This window comes from Oncorhynchus mykiss, chromosome 6, assembly GCF_057628025.1.
Source record: "Oncorhynchus mykiss isolate SJ-2025 chromosome 6, ASM5762802v1, whole genome shotgun sequence".
NCBI classification, from domain to species: domain Eukaryota; kingdom Metazoa; phylum Chordata; class Actinopteri; order Salmoniformes; family Salmonidae; genus Oncorhynchus; species Oncorhynchus mykiss.
Window position 1 is genome coordinate 72,832,927 of NC_143027.1, and position 19,118 is coordinate 72,852,044.

General features: G+C 44.2%; 1 protein-coding gene and 1 pseudogene across 3 annotated transcripts; one reads left to right on the forward strand and one right to left on the reverse strand.

Annotated features, from left to right (window-relative positions):
* Positions 1 to 1,087: 1,087 nt before the first annotated feature.
* Positions 1,088 to 12,661, forward strand: LOC110526539 (caprin-1). 2 transcript variants are annotated; one of them, XM_021607591.3, is made up of 19 exons: positions 1,088 to 1,864; positions 2,965 to 3,099; positions 3,457 to 3,519; positions 3,724 to 3,810; positions 3,933 to 4,171; positions 4,258 to 4,340; positions 4,957 to 5,148; positions 5,490 to 5,542; positions 5,651 to 5,734; positions 6,914 to 7,066; positions 7,168 to 7,264; positions 8,266 to 8,318; positions 8,451 to 8,561; positions 8,784 to 8,912; positions 9,421 to 9,565; positions 9,693 to 9,878; positions 9,972 to 10,084; positions 10,200 to 10,260; positions 11,393 to 12,661. In XM_021607591.3, the coding sequence occupies exons 2-19, from the start codon at positions 2,965 to 2,967 to the stop codon at positions 11,458 to 11,460; spliced, it is 2,052 nt and encodes a 683-aa protein (XP_021463266.3). In that variant the 5' UTR covers positions 1,088 to 1,864; the 3' UTR covers positions 11,461 to 12,661. The 2 variants fall into 2 exon arrangements, with proteins under 2 accessions (XP_021463266.3, XP_090094930.1); XM_090238804.1 differs by lacking the exon at positions 8,784 to 8,912.
* Positions 12,662 to 13,098: 437 nt separating this feature from the next.
* LOC110526540 (nucleobindin-2-like) lies at positions 13,099 to 18,857 on the reverse strand (annotated as a pseudogene). The gene is made up of 11 exons (XR_016496856.1): positions 18,657 to 18,857; positions 18,037 to 18,169; positions 17,549 to 17,652; positions 17,257 to 17,440; positions 16,128 to 16,218; positions 15,984 to 16,042; positions 15,802 to 15,894; positions 14,205 to 14,294; positions 13,837 to 14,007; positions 13,622 to 13,682; positions 13,099 to 13,439 (listed from the first exon to the last, which is right to left on the reverse strand). The product of XR_016496856.1 is annotated as a nucleobindin-2-like (transcript).
* Positions 18,858 to 19,118: the final 261 nt, after the last annotated feature.

A 19,118-nucleotide genomic window follows, 5' to 3' on the forward strand; every position in this document is an offset into this window, starting at 1 on the left:
GCTGAAGAAAAGCAGGCCCAAACCATGATGCTGCCACCACCATGTTTGACAGTGGGGATGGTGTGTTCAGGGTGATGAGCTGTGTTGCTTTTACGCCAAACATAACATTTTGCATTGTTGCCAAAAAGTTCAATTTTGGTTTCATCTGACCAGAGCACCTTCTTCCACATGTTTGGTGTGTCTCCCAGGTGGCTTGTGGCAAACTTTAAACGACACTTTTTATGGATATCTTTAAGAAATGGCTTTCTTCTTGCCACTCTTCCATAAAGGCCAGATTTATGCAATATACGACTGATTGTTGTCCTATGGACAGAGTCTCCCACCTCAGCTGTAGATCTCTGCAGTTCATCCAGAGTGATCATGGGCCTCTTGGCTGCATCTCTGATCAGTCTTCTCCTTGTATGAGCTGAAAGTTTAGAGGGACGGCCAGGTCTTGGTAGATTTGCAGTGGTCTGATACTCCTTCCATTTCAATATTATTGCTTGCACAGTACTCCTTGGGATGTTTAAAGCTTGGGAAATCTTTTTGTATCCAAATCCGGCTTTAAACTTCTTCACAACAGTATCTCGGACCTGCCTGGTGTGTTCCTTGTTCTTCATGATGCTCTCTGCGCTTTTAACGGACCTCTGAGACTATCACAGTGCAGGTGCATTTATACGGTTTTTGCTCTGTCATTATCGAGTATTGATGAGGGAAAGGGGGGAAAACAATAGAATAAATTTTAGAATAAGGCTGTCGTGGAAAAAGTCAACGTTTCTGAATACTTTCCGAATGCACTCTAGCTCCATTCTTGTGTAGTCATTCCTCTTGTGTCACCATTTTTCTTTGTTTTGTTATTTTTAACTGCATCATTGGGAAGGACTCATAAGCAAGCACTTCACGGTTAAGTTTACCTGTTGTATTTGGAGCATGTGGCAAATACAATTTGATTTAGGCCTACTACACATGATCACTTAATGATTATCAGGCACCTGTTAATAAAACATTTGTCGACTATTAGCGAACAATATTATCAAACACAGTACAGTTTGAAGATAGGCTAACACTGCTTCTCCAATAGAAATCCCCGATCACATTAGTAGGCGATGTCATGGCGACGTTGTTTAGCTAAACTGATGCATAGAAACACGTCATCCGTGTACATGCCCTCAAATGCACTTCTTCGATATATAGTTGTTTTTGACACAAATGAAAACGTGTCAGTTTGTCACTTTCACGGGGTTGGAGTTCAACTACTAACGACATTGGCTCGAATCAAGGTTGTGCCTTTAAATTTCGAGAAACTTAACTAAGGAATATTTTTTCACTTCTCAAATCCTGGCCTGGTCTGTTTGGCAACTGTTCCCGGGAGTCTCGCGGTTTTGCGCCTTTGGGTTTAGAAACTGTGATATTATTTAGACGTAATCATTCGATAGATCTGCAAAAGATAATCTATTGTCCTTTTCAAAGCAGAGAAGAATGGCTTAAATAAATTTGGGATTCAGTAAATGGCTTGCAATACATTTGGGATTCAATACAAATTGACTTGCATAAAAATGCTTACCTAAATCTGTCATACAGCTTCCATAATAATTAGTCTGCAATTAAATAGGCAATGTTGTTGAGGACTGATTCTAGTTAAATCTGTCAATCTACCAAGATGAACTCAGGCAATTCTAGGACTACCAACGGGGCCTTGAAGCCACCCGACCCTGTTCTCGTGTCTCGTTAGCATCTGTAGCCTGCCAGCAGTATAGTGTATAGTTCTCGGTGAGGCCGTGGAGGCAGAACACCATTGTCGATACAAAATAACATACAAGTTACACGAAATATATAGAGCTAAAACTACAACGTCAGACGACGAACAAAGACAGATAGCCTTAAGGTAAGTGGATGTTGTCAGCGTCAAATTCAGAAATAATTTTGCTAGCTAAGTTAGCGAGCTAGGCTAGCCTCTGACTAAAGTCGTCTCTATCTAGCATTGTCCTGTCATCCAATTGATTTAACGGAATCCAAGTTCAGTGACCACATTAGCAAGGTACATTTCAACAAACTAGTGTGATGGCTGTTGTTCATATAAATGTAGTTCATATTTTTTTCTCGAATGTCGTTAGCTAACTAATTAGCTAGTCAGCTATCGATTTCTATCTCGCATCTAAGTGATTCGCGTTGCCAGCTAGCTAACGCCGGTCGCGGTAACAATGCGAGGAGAAAATGAAACTAGCGAACGTTAGCTAGCTAAATGTAGCTCAGCTAGCCTTGTAGCTGGGTGTGGGTTGTTGTGGGATGGGATTCAAGTTTAAGCCTCATTTATGACCATCTGTTTTCAAATGGCATACACGTTATACTTGTGACGACATGTAGGTAGCTATATCAAGTGTTTTGTCGGAATAGTTGTTTATTTGATGTTGATGGAAGATGAGTAGTGTAGCTATGCTAACGTTAGTTTGGCAGGTAACGTTTATGCGGTTCAATGGCCAATGCTCGGCTGACAGTCCCTCGGCTCACAAAGGACTTGCAATTTATCCACTTTTTCCTGTGCCTTCCCCGGCTTCAGCTTCTTAGTTGGCTTATGGCAAAAAAAATCTGGGAATACTAACGTCGTTAGTTAGCTAGGTACTAGCTATTGAATTATAACTAACGTTTCTTGTCTTGAGTTAGCGAACGTTAGCGGTTGACATAAATCACCCTGCAAACCGACATATTATCCAAAGTGATTCATAGGTCTTAGTTTTTCGCCAAGGAACATTAATGGGTAGTACCCCATGTTGATTTAAAAAATGTTTTTATATAAAACGTCTCTGACCACTTGTGTGGTCAACAATGTAACGTCATTGTTCCGGCCTTTGTTGTTTACAGCACCATGCATTGGCAAACTGTTTTAATCAACATATTTTAATCTTTATTGTATTCAATTACAGCCTCAGTGTTGTGTAGCCTTCACTAATAATGACTGCTACACATAATTTTCTGTCTTCTCATCAGATGCCTTCAGCAACAGTTGGCCACAATGCTGTTCAGTCCTCCAGCCCAGAGTTGGGTTCTGGGACCCAGTCTGAGGCCATGAAGCAGGTCCTGCAGGTGATAGACAAGAAAGTCCGCAACATGGAAAAGAAAAAGGTAACAATGTTTCCTTTTTTTTAATCTAAGCATGCTTTCAGATACCTCCCAAAAAGAATAGGTTGTTTCATGCTTAGTTGTTGCTTGAGACCCAACTGAAGAGCAATTCGGGATGTCTCTCTTGTCTGGGAAAATTGTCTGCTTTATGACCATGCATTGACTTTGTCTCAAAGTTGGTAACTAAGATTAAGGCTAAGATTACAGCTACAGACAAATTTAGTTGGTGTAATCAATCATTAACCTGTGACTTTTATTTGGCGTTAGAATCACAGCACTTAATAGATATAGTATATTTCTGCAGAAAGAATCTCAGCAGACCGTCTCGTAACCCTTATTAAATGTGCCATATTTCTATAGGGCAAGCTGGATGACTACCAGGCCAAGAAAAATAAAGGAGAACGGTTGAACCAGGATCAGCTGGTATGTACCAGACACAGGTCTGGGTTGATGTTATCTCAGGGAACTTCAATTGTGAACTTGATTGTTTAACCTGTTGCATATGTACTATAATCTTTCATTCTTCAGCTTTCCATTGATTTTATACTGTGGTGTTTGTTGTTTTGATCTGTGACACAGCTAACAAAACATATTTAATGTTCATTCCCTCTCTTGTCTCATCTGTAGGATGCCTTAACTAAGTTCCAGGAAGTGACCAACAACTTGGATTTTGCAAGGGAGTTGCAGAAGAGCTTCCTGTCTTTGGGGCAGGAGGTGAGTTCTGTCTCAAAGTTTCATTCTGGTCACTATGACCACACTCACTGTATTTATTAGGTGCTGTTTCTCAGTCACTGTGGCCATAGTGCAGTGACAACTCCTTCCCCGTTTCCTTGCAGATTCAGAAAGCAGTGAAGAAGTCTGCCCGGAGGGAGCAGCTGCAGCGGGAGGAGACGGAGCAGAGGCGGCTGAAGGCTGTGCTGGAGCTGCAGTTCCTGCTTGACCGACTGGGGGATGAGCAGACGAGGCAGGACCTGAAACAGCCCGCTGCAGGTTCCCCCCTGCTCACTGACTCTAACCTCACCGCACTGGACAGTTTCTACAAGCTCGTGGGCCCGGAACGGGACCATGACGTCAGGTACAAACCTTTTTGCTTCTCTTTTTTTGATGGAGTGACGTAATATGATTGTATGCATGTTGTAAATGTCCTACCCTGTTCTCCAGGTTGACTGACCAGTATGAGGAGGCCTCCCTACACCTATGGGAACTGCTAGAGGGCAGAGACCAGGCTGTGGCAGGAACCACATGTATGTTTCTAACACTTCTGAAGTAGCTCTCAATGCATTTACTCTGTACATGTAGGCTTTGGCTTGTTTAATTAGTTACCCACACCCCCATCTGTATACTGAGTATCTTGGGGCTTATCTTTAGATTTTGGGGAAAAGAAGAGCTTGGAAGGACATTTCTGAGCTGGCTCAACTGGGAGCAGTGTTATGACTAAAGCCCTTCCAGCCCCTTGAAGCACAAATGGCTTGCTGGACATACAGTCCATGTTAGCAGAACATGTATAAGGGGAAGTGCTTTTCTGGGTGGTTGGGGTGAACTGGGGTTAGGCCAGTGGGCTTTGAGGGGTAGTGCCAGCCCAGACACAGGACACCTGTCATTCCACAAATGCTGAGCATCCACCCCACATGTTCCAGCAACAACTTTGTGGTGGATCATATGGCATTGTGGATTATAAATACTTGTAGGTTATTAAAGTGATTCGAGCTGTGGATCTTGGCCAGGCCTGGCATGGTGCTGTGGAATGGGTCACAGCTATGATTATACCAAGCATAGACCGGCCTATTGACTGAGTTTGTTGCACAACACAAACGTTTCATTTCTAATGCGTTCTGAATATGATCTGCCCCTTTCCTATAGACAAGGCACTGAAGGAGACCCTGGACAAGGTGCTGCTGAGTGGCTATTTTGATAGCGCACAAACGCATCAGAACGGAGTGTGTGAAAAAGAGGAGGAGGAGGAGGAAGAGGAGGAGGAGGAGGAGGAGCAGCAGCAGGAGCAGTCTGTGGCGCATGAGTTGTCTGGGGGCGGGGAGCAGCCTGCAGCACCAGGTAACCAGGATCTCTGTGTAGACTGAGAATCTGCCAGGACTAATGAGCACCATTAGTTAAGTTTTATTTTTTTGGTTTTTGGCGCTGGCTATTTGGATGTATCAGGATTGGGCGAAGGCAGTGCTCTAAACTTCTTCGCTTTGGCTGAATGTTTCCTATTGCGAGGTTGGAGACTTTTGTCGCAGTATCTCTCAATTACTAATACGTTTTAAGACAGATGTTAATCACGCAGCTGACGAAATTATCATCTGAGGGGAACTCATGTTACAATTGGTCTAACATTGGTCTGAGTGTGTGGACCTGGATGAGTGGATATTAATCAGAGTGTATTCCTTTTACAGAGGGAACAGTTACTGAAGAATACACAGAGGCCATTGAAGTAGAAGCCACAGAGGTGAGTTCAATCTCTACCCTGACTCTTAACTGCTGTAAAGTTTGGAATTCTCTGGTTTACCTTACCTATTGGAATCTAATCTAAGTGATCTTATGTTTATTTGTGTAGTTTGTAAACAGACAGTTCATTCCAGAAACCACATACAGCAGCACTGGCAACGACCAAGTAGAGGAGTGGACAGCAGAGGTCCAGGTATGCTGCATGTCTACACCTTTCATATCATTTGTCATATCACACAGTCACAAACAGAATCTTTTAGGGTTCAACAAGTAACGCCATGGCTCAATGGTGTCATCAGCTGGGTTTAACCTCTGATCTACCCATCCCGGATCCGGGATCGTGAATACAGACTCAAGCTCATTACCATTACGCAACGTTAACTATTCATGAAAATCGCAAATGAAATGAAATAAATATGCTACCTCTCAAGCGTAGCCTTTTGTTAACAACACTGTCATCTCAGATTTTCAAAATATGCTTCTCAACCATAGGAAAACAATCATTTGTGTAACAGTAGCTAGCTAGCGTAGCATTTAGCGTTAGCATTATCGTTAGCATTTAGCAGGCAACACTTTCACAAAAACCAGAAAAGCATTCAAATAAAATAATTTACCTTTGAAGAACTTCAGATGTTTTCAATGAGGAGACTCTGTTAGATAGCAAATGTTCAGTTTTTCCTGAAAGATTATTTGTTTAGGAGAAATCGCTCCGTTTGGCGCGTCACGTTTGGCTACCAAAAAAAAACGTAAATCCAGTCATCAATTACGCCGAACTTTTTTCCAAATTAACTCCATAATATCGACTGAAACATGGCAAACGTTGTTTAGAACCAATCCTCAAGGTGTTTTTCACATATCTCTTCGATGATATATCCTTCGTGGAAGTGTGCGTTCCGTTCTGAATCCCAGGACAAAATGACCGCAACTGGAGATTACGCACTAATTTAGACAAAGGCCACTGGGCGGACCCCTGGAAAATGTAGTCTCTTATGGCCAATCTTCCAATGATATGCCTACAAATACGTCACAATGCTGCAGACATCTTGAAGAAACCACAGAAAGCACATGGTCGTTCCTGCTGCATTCACAGCCATATAAGGAGACATTTGAAAACAGAGCTTCAGAGATTCTGCTCATTTCCTGTTTGACGTTTCATCTTGGTTTCACCTGTAGAATGAGTTCTGTGGCACTCACAGATAATATCTTTGCAGTTTTGGAAACGTTAGACTGTGTTCTTTCCAAAGCTGTCAATGCATAGTCGAGCATCTTTTCGTGACAAAATATTGCGCTTAAAACGGGCACGTTTTTTTATCCAATAATGAAATAGCGCCCCTATAGGCTTAACAGGTTAAATCTGTCCCTGTGTCTTTAGGTGGTCAACGTCCTCCAGCACCAGCCTCCTCCCCAGATGACCCCTGAGCCCCACACTGTGAACCCAGTCTCCCACACGCCTGACCCCGTGGTCCGGAAGCAGGTCGTACAGGACCTCATGGCCCAGATGCAGGGGACCTATAACTTCATGCAGGTGATGGTCCTTCCAACTGCCCCCTATGGTCCTGCGCTGGGTGCCTTATCGGATCCTGTTTGGTCTCTTGTTCATGCTGACCCATGTGCTTCCTTCCACAGGACTCCATGTTGGAGTTTGATGGCCATGCCCTGGACCCAGCCATCGTGTTGGCCCAGCCCATGAAGCCTGCACAGAGCGTGGACCTGCAGCAGATGGGTAAGTGTTAGTATATCACATTCTGTTTTAACTCTCCTCTGACCAACACCACCACTGAGGCTGTAATCCTCACATGTTCGCTTCTACACTCACTGACAGTTTATTAGGTGCACCCATCTAGTACTGGATCAGCTCCCCCCTTTTTTCTAGAACAGCCTGAATTCTTTGGGGAGTGGATTCTACAAGGTGTAGGAAATGTTCGTTGCTCCATTGGTATCAAGGGACCTAACGTGTGCCAGGAAAACAGTCCCCACACCAGGCTGGATGGGTCCATGGACTCATGCTACGTACGCCAAATCCTGATGATGCCAATTAGTATGTTGCAACAAGAACCAGTATTCGTCGGACCAGGCAATGTATTTCCACTCCTTAATGGTGATCGCATGCCCACTGGACACGCTTCTTGTTTTTAGCTGATAGGAGTGGTCATCTGCTGCACTAGCCCATCTGTGACAAGGACTGCCGAGTTCATTCCGAGATGCCGTTCTGCACACCGCTGTTATACTGTAACGTTATTTGTCTCTGTGGCCCGCCTGTTAGCTTGCACGATTCTTGCCATCCTCCTTTGACCTCTCATCAATGAGCTGTTTTTGCCCACAGGACTGCTGCAGACTGGATGTTTTTTGTTTGTCGCACCATTCTTGGTAACCCCTAGACACCGTCGTGCATGAAAAGACCAGGAGGCCAGCCATTTCTGAGATACTGCATCCGGCGAGCCTGGCATCGACAATCATGCCATGCTCAGTCTCTTAGGTCACTTATTTTTCCCATTCTAAAGGATAATCGAATAGTATCTGGATGCTTGTCTGCCTGCTTTATATAGCAGGCCATGTGACTCATTGTCTGTAGGAGCGATTTATTTTCGTGAGCGGGGTGGTGTACCTAATTAACTGTCCAGTTAGTGTGGTACTGCTTATATACTCTTGAGTTTTGTCTGTTTATTTTGTTGTTGCTCTTAGCTGTTTTACCAACAAACCATGTTATATTTATCTTGTGTACAGTTCATTCAGAATCCAGACTTGCTCAACCAAGCTCAGTTCCTGAATCTACACAAGTAAGTAGCAATAATGATACTTGAACAGAATTCTGATAGGAGTGATCCCCAAGACTCGATACCGGAGCAGACTTATTTAAATGGCAAGGGTACTATGTGAACCTTCCCTTATTCTCCCCCTTCCCTCCCCAGGTCCTCATGGTCTCCCCTACACCGGATGCCTACTCCTCCACAGCGCCTCTCTACCAGCCCTCCCACACAGCAGAGCCCCGGCCACAGACAGACGGCATCGACCACATCCAGGTAAACCCTCCCTCCCCAAGGTGCCCTCTGCTCCACCCTCCTCTACCCCCCTGGCTGTGTGTGTGGTTGGGTGGTGGAGCTTCTCTATGCTTGGTTGTTATTGGGTAGTGTGAGAGATGGTTAACACTCATCCTACCTGCCTGTCCTGAAGTGTCTGTGAAAACCATTGAAGTATGTGACGTCTCTGTCTCCCAACCACGCCCCGCCCCCTCCCTAAACCAGGCCTCGATGTCCCTGTCGTCTGAGCAGTCCCCCGCCCTGTCCTCCTTGCCCTCTGCCTTCCCGCCCGTCTCCACCCCCCACAGCGGCGGCATCAATGTCAACGCAGCACCATTCCAGTCCATGCAAGCGGTAGGCTTTGTTAATGGAGGACTTAACTGACATCGCTTCACTTGAACAAAACCGTCATATAACCCACTTAACTCTAATCACTTACCACACATTCATAATGTGTCTTACGACAGGAAGAAAATAAGTAGTACACACTGTCACACAACAGTAATACCAGATTTACTTTGCAAGGATAATGAGAAAACTGATTGGGACATCAACTGAATTAATAAGTAGAATTCCAGTGTTGGCCTACATTTCTCAAAACTAAGCTTCACCCCATACCCCCCTCCCCACCCCCCTTTCTGTCAGAGCAGAACAGAATGCTCTTCTTGTCTGCCCCCATGTCTACATAAAGCTTTATAATCAACTCTAAGCTGATTAACTTTATTTTTGCAAACCTTGAACAGTATGTACGGTATGCTCAATAATCAGACTACAATCTGTTAGTGGTGTTTTGCTGTTGTCCTGCATGGGTATCTGGCATCTCTAAATGAAAGCTTTCCTCTGGTTGTATTGTGTCCCTAAGGTGTTCAACCTGAATGCCCCTGTGCCCCCCACTAACGAAGCAGACGGTCTGAAGCAGTTCCCCAGTGGCTACGGCCAGGGCTTCAGTAGCCAGGCGGAGCACTCCGTGGAGGAGCCTGACATCCAGCAGGACACTCTACAGTCCGGTGAGAGAGGGACTGGGGGTGTCTGTTGAGGATGTGATTTAGACGAGCAGAATCAGGAGCAGTAGACCTTGGGTCTAAGGGCATGATCAGAAAGGTCAAATGTTAATGACCCATATAATGTTCTCAGCTGTAGGAGGCTTCCACACCCAAGACCAAGTGATGTCGTCGGCAGCAGGCCACCAGGTGCAGGGGCCAGGCTTTGGGCGGCAAGGCCAGTCCTTCTATAACAGCAGGGGGGCCGTGTCTCGCGGAGGCCCCAGGAACCCACGGGGCATGATCAATGGATACCGAGGATCCTCTAACGGTTTCAGAGGTATGAGCTCAAGCTGATTTACTGTAAGGGACATACTTTCATACAGGAGGGATTTATTATGGTGTTAACAGCATAAATGGTTGTCTTCCTCAGGAGGATATGATGGCTATCGCCCTCCCTTCTCGAACGCTCCAAACAATGGTTATGGGCAACAGGCCCAGTTCAGCACTGCACCCCGGGACTACTCCAACAGCACCTACCAACGGGTAAGGAAGGGCACAGCCAACCATTTAGGTCCTAGTGACTAGAAGACACTTGACCCTTGCATTAGGATTGTGTGGTGCTGTATAAGTCTTTCTGAATGACCTGTTGTTTCTACAGGAGGGATATCAACCAGGCTACAAGCGGGGAGCAGCCCAGGGACCTCGGGGTTGCTCTCGAGGTAATGCTCAAGCGATGCGATCCTAAAGCGCTTAAAGGATTGTCAACTTCCGCCACATTGAACATTCAGATATTATGAATGTTTGCCCCAGCTCACGTTTATAAAAAAAAGTTTTTTCTTTTCTCATCTATCTTCTCATTTCTCCAAGCCTATTTATCAGAGTAAGCCTGCTTTGGTATGTCTAAGATACTTTTGTTTTAACACATGTAAAGCTGAAATCCACAGCATTTAGATTTATCAGCAAGTCTGTGTTTGAAACAACAAATAGATATTCCTGTAAACTTGAAAGATTTCATTAATTTATTTTTTGTACAAAATAAATGCAAAAAACCCCTGCAACTGTCGGTCCAATCCATGAGAATCTTTTATATTTTCTGTCACTGCCCAGCCCTGTCAACCACTTTTCCCTGGTGCTTTTGGTTCTCATTGCATTACATGTTTGTTTTTTTCCATCCTCTTTGTAAGCTGATGTTACTCCTTGGGAGACTGTTTCAATAAAGATGTGTTGTATAACCTGCTGTCTGCTGCTAATTTATTTTCGTTGATCCCTGCTGCTCTGTGGTGCCACCACAGCCTTATCTGCCTCTGCTGACATCTTGGTGTTAAGAGTGGGTTGGAGGATTTTGGTTATGCTTTGCTGAAAGACCTTCTCTGCTTCTGTCTCCCTCACTTGCTGTGCCCTGCCTTCTGTATTTTGTCATGGGAGCATACATGTATTGTTGGCCATTAACATTCATGAAACAAATGTCACTGAGTTTCAAAGTAAACCTGTGGAGTTATTTGTAAATCCTAGAGCAACAGATGTACCCCGCCCCTTTTGGTTCCATCTGGCAAAATACATATTCTGTAGACCTGGATAAAAGCTTCCGAAGCTCTTAGTCACAGTGAATAATGCCACTGTGTATATAACTGAATTGACATGATTACATTTTGTGATGGGTGTATTAGCTTGCTCGTAACAATGTCCACTTTGTCTCCATATTAGAGTTGATCCCTTCCCTGGCAGGTGCACACTAGCAATTTTATAGAATGTGGATGTTTGTTTGTACTCCATGCCCAGACTTAACCCAGAATAAGGGTGACAGGTTGGCCTCAGCTGACTGATTATTTTCTGTCTGCTTGGCGGTTGCAGGCCGGGGGGGACTGTTCAAGCCCAGCCGAGGGATGGTGACCCAACTGTCTGGACATCAAGCCAATTAGTCTTGGATACCAACAACTCTTCCACATCACCTCTACCCTCCTGGACCATCCTTCCCCTGATCTGACTGTTCCTCTCCATATGAAGCCTGGGTCTGAAGCCATACATACCACCCGTAGCTCTGTCAGATCTTTAGCTTTCTCACAATCATGCTATTGCATAGCCTTAAACTGATCAAGCTGGAACATGTGTGCCTTTGCTGTTGGACTGTTTATTTGGGTATTTGCTTGATAGGCAATCATTTACAAAACTGTCTGGGGCTAGAGACAGGTTTTGGAAGCATGACACAAAAGACCAAACAATATTGACTGCAGTCATACCATGCAAGGACATTGTCTCAATGTGAAGATTGTTTATACTGTACATTGTATTGCTATGGCATGTTGGGGAGTAAAGTCAGTACAAATGGTGTGTAGTCTAAGCAGGTTATAGGTCTGACTGATTTACCCAAAATGAAGATTTCCTGTGTGTACATTTTGCTCTGGCCAGATGGTAGCTGTTATGTTCTGTAAATTTGCATTTGTCACTTCATATCGGCTCTGTCCAAAAACATACTTTGGAACTGATGTCTACACTGTAGGTCTGTAGAATGTAAGGATTCTGTCAGTTTCACTCTGAGTCTTGAACTCTAGCTGTAAAGAATATCACTTTACAGATGTTTTCCTGTGCAATTGGTCATCTGAAAATTAAACTAATCTTTTATACAGAGATAGATTAGGCACACCTCTATGGTGCAAGATAAGACCATTTGCCCTAGCCAGCAGAATTTGGTGAAAGTAAAACAAAAAGGCCAATTAAAAGAGACTCTGGGGGTGATGTGCTGAGTACAAAAGGTAGACATTGCCTGGTAACGGGCTGTTCAGTATCAATACATGTACTGGCCTTGGCCAAGACACACTTGCAGGTCATTAGGAACAGTAGGCTCACTCAAACACAAATGTGAAAACAAGACGTGGTTACCTATAATCTCTACAGAAATAACCAGATCATCAACTGACTCTTACATTTGCACATCAATAAGGTAATCCAAAAGGGCTGGCTATAGTATAAGTACCACAAAATAAGACTGCAATGCACTCAGGTTTCCCATGACTAGTGCCCAAAATAGCCAACATTAGCATACATTGCTGTTATCAGACTTGAGAATATGAAGTAATACACAGTAATGAACCCATACAAAAAATAAAGTATATTTATATTCTATTCTGTTGCATGAGACCGTTGTCTTTACTGTTCATAATGCTCCCAATGCCATTTTCAGTGCCTTTTGAAATGTCACCTTTTCAGGAATCCATACATTTCACAACATTATCATTATTCAGGTGAAGTGACCAGACAATTATTAGGCTTAATTGTCATGATTTCACACAGCACTAATTAAAAATGATGTTCCAAAATACATTGACACTACCAAAACAATTCCACCAAAGCTCTGCATTTTAAGTAATGATCACTTATGACCAATCCATACCATATATGCACTCTATAACACAAATTCCCTGACTGCAAACGTATAAAACATTTCTAGGCTCAAATTGATATCCACAAGTGGGCAGAGATACTGTAAACGCCTCCTGTGTTCTCCAGCTGGTTTTCAGGATAACGGGCCACACATGGCCATATGGAGGGACCTCCACAGTACTTATATACCTCCAGTCCAGTGTGCAAAGGTCTGTGGGTGGGGGGCCATGGAGCCAGAGGTGTTTATAGTTTCATCTGACAGCTGGGGTTGAGTGAGCTGGTTCTGATGGGGGCCTATGGCAACATGACATGGTAAGTCATGTTGGCCCTATGGCACTGCCTGATGGCCTGGGGGCAGATCCTGGAGTCGTGGTTGGGACAAATCCTGGGTGTTGTGGGGTATTTGGTTCTGGAAGTGGTTGTCTTGCTTCATACCCGGGTGGTTATGGGACATATCTTGGTGGCCCAGGGGGCAAAGGATGGTACTCTCCTTGTGGCTCTGGGATAGCATTCCCTTCTACTGAAAAAGGGAGTAGTTTTGAATACAGTGAATTTTTTACATCTTTTTAGAATTTTGTTTATTTTCTCCCCAATAGAATTGTTCTCATCTTAAGATCCATTTTCCATAGTCACCTCTACATTCTGAAAAATACACGACACACCAGTAAAGAGAAAATGGAATTGGGGTAAACTATCACTCACCATGAACCTCTGGAGGGGGCTCAACTTTCTGGGTTTTCAACCGTTCCATGTGTTCTACTGCCTGAAACACCACAGACAAACAGAGATAAGCAGATGAATGGTTGTAGGTAAACATGTCAGCTCATGTCAAAAAGAACAATACCACACAAAAGAAGTGCATTACAGTCACAGAGAACCTGTTGGTTGTGTCTGTTCTACCACTGCACACTCTGTACCTGCTGAAGCTCTACTTTCTGTGAGTTGAGCTGTTCCTGTTGCCTCTCCAACTCATCCCTCTGTTTCTGGAGGTCTGATGCTTTTTGGTTGAGGTCCTCTTCCTGCTGGGTCAGGTGCTCCTCAAACTTCCTCATCTCCTCGTCTGTGTAGGCCTGGTTCTGCTCTAAGGTCTAATAAAAGGAGGTTCATTCTACCTCTCCTTATTGATATGAAAAGCAACATAATTACAGTGTGGTTGAATGTAGGAGTGTTTAGAGATATGGTGTGGTTTTTGTTACTCTTGCCATTTCATAATAATGAGTTATAATGTTGAAATATTAAAAGTAGGCCTGTATGAATGACAGTTAAATAGATATGGCTACCACACCTCCCAACCATCTGGTTCCAGGAATTCCTTTTTCTTTGTAGCAATCAGGAACTCTTCTAAGAAGACCAGTCGGTCTTTGTTGGTGTCCACCTGTAAACAGTGAGATCAGTCACCATGTGAACTATTTATTTCATTAAATCAACTAAACCAATCTCTAACTTTCAGTGCTAGCAATCCATGGGAATAGACATTGCTCCAAAAAATAAAGGGAACACTAAAACAACACATCCTAGATCTGAATGAATTAAATATTCTTATTAAATACTTTTTTCTTTACATAGTCGAATGTGCTGACAACAAAATCACACAAATTATCAATGGAAATCAAATGTATCAACCCATGGAGGTCTGGATTTGGAGTCACACTCAAAAGTGGAAAACCACACTACAGGCTGATCCAACTTTGATGTAATGTCCTTAAAACATGTCAAAATGAGGCTCAGTAGTGTGTGTGGCCTCCACGTGCCTGTATGACCTCCCTACAATGCCTGGGCATGCTCCTGATGAGGTGGCGGATGGTCTCCTGAGGGATCTCCTCCCAGACCTGGACTAAAGCATCCGCCAACTCCTGGACAGTCTGTGGTGCAACATGGCGTTGGTGGATGGAGCGAGACATGATGTCCCAGATGTGCTCAATTGGATTCAGGTCTGGGGAACGGGCGGGCCAGTCCATAGCATCAATGCCTTCCTCTTGCAGGAACTGCTGACACACTCCAGCCACATGAGGTCTAGCATTGTCGTGCATTAGGAGGAACCCAGGGCCAACCGCACCAGCATAATGGTCTCACAAGGGGTCTGAGGATCTCATCTCGGTACCTAATGGCAGTCAGGCTACCTCTGGCGAGCACATGGAGGGCTGTGCGGCCCCCCAAAGAAATGCCACCCCACACCATGACTGACCCACCGCCAAACCGGGCTGTAAGCACAACCCCCACCTGTGGACGTCGGGCCCTCATACCACCCTCATGGAGTCTGTTTCTGACCATTTGAGCAGACACATGCACATTTGTGGCCTGCTGGAGGTTATTTTGCAGGGCTCTGGCAGTGCTCCTCCTTGCACAAAGGCGGAGGTAGTGGTCCTGCTGCTGGGTTGTTGCCCTCCTACGGCCTCCTCCACATCTCCTGATGTACTGGCCTGCCTCCATGCTCTGGACACTACGCTGACAGACACAGCAAACCTTCTTGCCACAGCTCGCATTGATGTGCCATCCTGGATGAGCTGCACTACCTGAGTCACGTGTGTGGGTTGTAGACTCCGTCTCATGCTACCACTAGAGTGAAAGCACTGCCAGCATTCAAAAGTGACCAAATCATCAGCCAGGAAGCATAGGAACTGAGAAGTGGTCTGTGGTCACCACCTGCAGAACCACTCCTTTTTTGGTGGTGTCTTGCTAATTGTCTATAATTTCCACCTGTTGTCTATTCCATTTGCACAACAGCATGTGAAATGTATTGTCAATCAGTGTTGCTTCCTAAGTGGACAGTTTGATTTCACAGAAGTGTGATTGACTTGGAGTTACATTGTGTTGTTTAAGTGTTCCCTTTGTTTTTTTGAGCAGTGTAGTATGCAAGGTTCACGGCCGGGACAACAGTATACCTCGCTCATGACGTGCTCTCTCATATGCAGGCGCTCCTCCTCCATCTCCACCATATCGTCCTCTTCATTGGTAGGATCATAGATCTTCTCCAGCTGAGCCCACAGAATGAACCGTTATCTATACATGCACACGTTTCATCATCATTGCAAGTGAAACATTCAAAAAGAGGACAAATCTTTACCTCCTTGGTAAACAATGCCTCCAATTCCTGCTCATCGAAGAAGCCATCTCCATTGGAATCTGAAAATTCAAACGCAAGAATGTTAAGGAACTCTGAGATGGATGTACCTGCCCCAACCTGTGATGTCTATTGATGAGAACTTACCATGCAGCTTGAAAAAGGTCTTGGTGTCAAAATCTTCAGGGTCAAGACCATCTGCTTCCTCCCACACCTCTTTGAACTGATTCTGGCTGCCCTGCATAGCAAAAAACAACAAATGTTCATCCCCTGTTAGATATAAATGGCTAACTTGAGCTAAATCATTATGGGGAAAGTTTAGAGCAGAAATAGACAATTTAAATTTTGCATTTGAACCCTTTTGTAGGCTCGCAGATCAATTTCCATAAACAAATAAACATATACAGCATAGTGTACAGAACATTAGCATGAGTGTACAAAACATTAGCATGAGTGTACAAAACATTAGGAACCCCTTCCTAATATGGAGTTCTACCCTCTTTTGCCTTTAGAACAGCCTCAATTTGTCGGGGCATGGACTACAAGGTGTTGAAAGCATTCCACAGAGATGCTGGACCATGTTGACTACAATGCTTCCCACGCTTGTGTTAAGTTGGCTGGATGTCCTTTGGATGGTGGACCATTCATGATACACACAGGAAACTCTTGAGCGTGAAAAACCCAGCAGCGTTGCAGTTCTTGACACACTCAAACCGGTGCGCCAGGTATCTACTGCCATACCTTGTTCAAAAGGTACTTAAACCTTTTGTCTTGCCCATTCACCCTCTGAATGGCACACACACAATCCATGTATCAATTGTCTCAAGGCTTAAAAATCCTTCTTTCACCTGTCTCCTCTCCTTCATCTACACTGAAGTGGATTTAACAAGTGACATCAATAAGGGATCATAGACTGACCGGGTGAAAGCTATGTCATGGAAAGAGCAGGTGTCATTAATGTTTTCTACAGTCAGTGTATATTGTTTAGGAACTAATTTGGGGTCTCAACTAACTGCTGGGAGTTAGAATAGTAGAAAACACAAGATCCCATTTTGAAATGTGGTTGTGCATCAGCAGTTTCTCGTTATGTCAGTCACTCAATTAAACCATGTCAGCTAAAAAATGTTTAGATACAGACCCTCGAGCCACTCATGATGAGTTCAGATTTATTGCGGCCCCCCACCACCCGCCCCCACATCAAACTTACCCATCCATGGTCTAGAGACTGGCTAGACCATATGTGTGCAACATATCATCCAAGTGCAGTTGGACTTACTGGATGGTTGACTTTGGGATGGTCTGCATGTTTCTTCTTCATCTCCTCGTAATGTTCTTCCTCCTTCTTCCTCCCTCCATCGTCTAGTCTTGAGGTGTTCCCTTCGCTCATGGTCTTTCGTCATCTCGTACTTCTTGAACTCCTCATGGCGCTCCTTGTCATAGTTCTCCAGATCGTTTGTGGCCTGTGGTCAAATGAAGGATGAGAGTTAAAATGTCTTGAAGAGAAAAGGACTACAGGTACTTTAGTAAGCTACTGTATGTACGTACCATGCATTCTACATTATACTTACAGATTTGATGAGTCTGTCCAGATCCTCCACTTCAAAGGTGTGAGGATTCATGTGGTTCAGGTACTCAAACTGTTTCAGCAGAGCTTGGTGGTCTACTGCCATATCTGTGAGTGAGGTTTAACAGAGTCATTACACAAATATGACATTTGATGACCTGACATTGGCACTGTAATAGTTATCCAGTGGCAAAGCTCACCCCGTGTGCATCTATACTAGCCTGTAATCCTTCCTATTAGAGGTTGAAGTGAGACGTTACTGTTGTCTGTAATAGTGTGCGGTTATTATTGTGATTCGAAGCAGAGATTTTCAGAAGCATGTTTCACAAGTAAGTAGGTGACTCAACACTGACGCTACAGTAACCACATCCTCCTGAGACCTTTCCCTCAAAAATGTACTTCTTGGTCACTTGCCCACACGCCCTAGTGTTTCTAGATGGTAACAGTACAGCACTTAAGGAATATTAATGGTCTTTTCACTGGGCAGCATACCGTTCCCTCCTTCAATGTCTTGCTTGGCTTTGATCAGTGTCCGTAGCCGGCTAACCTCCTGCCTTTTTAGCTCATCCAGTTGTGTCCTTACATGGTGGCCGACAAAGTCCAGCTCTTTGGCCAGCTTCCCCATCTGTAGGAAAAGTGATGTAATCATTATCATACTGCTGCTGTTTTGAATTTTTCATGACTAATGACTCAAGGAGAGAGTAAGAACGACAAGAATGAGCAGGACAGTTAGAATATCTTTATGTCCTCCATATCTGTGTTATGGAGCTTCTCTCTGAAATGCTGGTCTTTTTCCAGAAAATCAATGACTTCCCTGAGATAACGGTCATAGTGGAGTCCAGTGTCCTGTTACATGAAATAATGTAGTAAGTAGTAGTAGTATGCATAACATGCATACTAGCTCATGCATCATCCAATAGACCTTCAGTTCAGTCTGTATACTTTAGAATTCAATAAATTATGTACGAGAAAATCTTTGCTAGCTGGTATAACTGGTGTGAGCTCATACAGGAAACACAAATGACTGCTTTTTTCATGGCTGTTAGGGCTGCTCTGCCTGCCATGTTTCTCCACTGTGCTTGCTTGGTACGTGATCCTTCACCAACTCTTACCACACTTGGTGATGGCTCTGAGGCTTTGTCCTCCGGCTGGTTCACCTTGGTCTTGTCCAGACTGATGGGCACTGCCTCCAGACAGAGCAGCTGTACCAGAAGCACCACGCAGCTGGTGTGGAATATCTGTCTCCAAGACATCTGGCGACACAAGACGCACCTTGACACAACACTTCAACTAGAGATGATAGAAAACATCATTGTCTGCCCCAAATAAAGAGGCTATGCCCCAACCATAGAGAAAGACAGAGGCCTCTTCTTTGTATCGGTCCCATTATGGCCTCAGAGCACTGGCTTGTCCATTTTGAAGCAGTCAATTTTATTATTTTCTTCTACTACTACTTCTATGAGTTGATAAACAAACTGAAAGGGTGCATACTGCCACCCGGAGTATGTTCTTTGAACAGGTAGGACGCCAAGGCTAGCGAAGTAAGTTATGCAGTGTGCAGTTATGGGATGTTT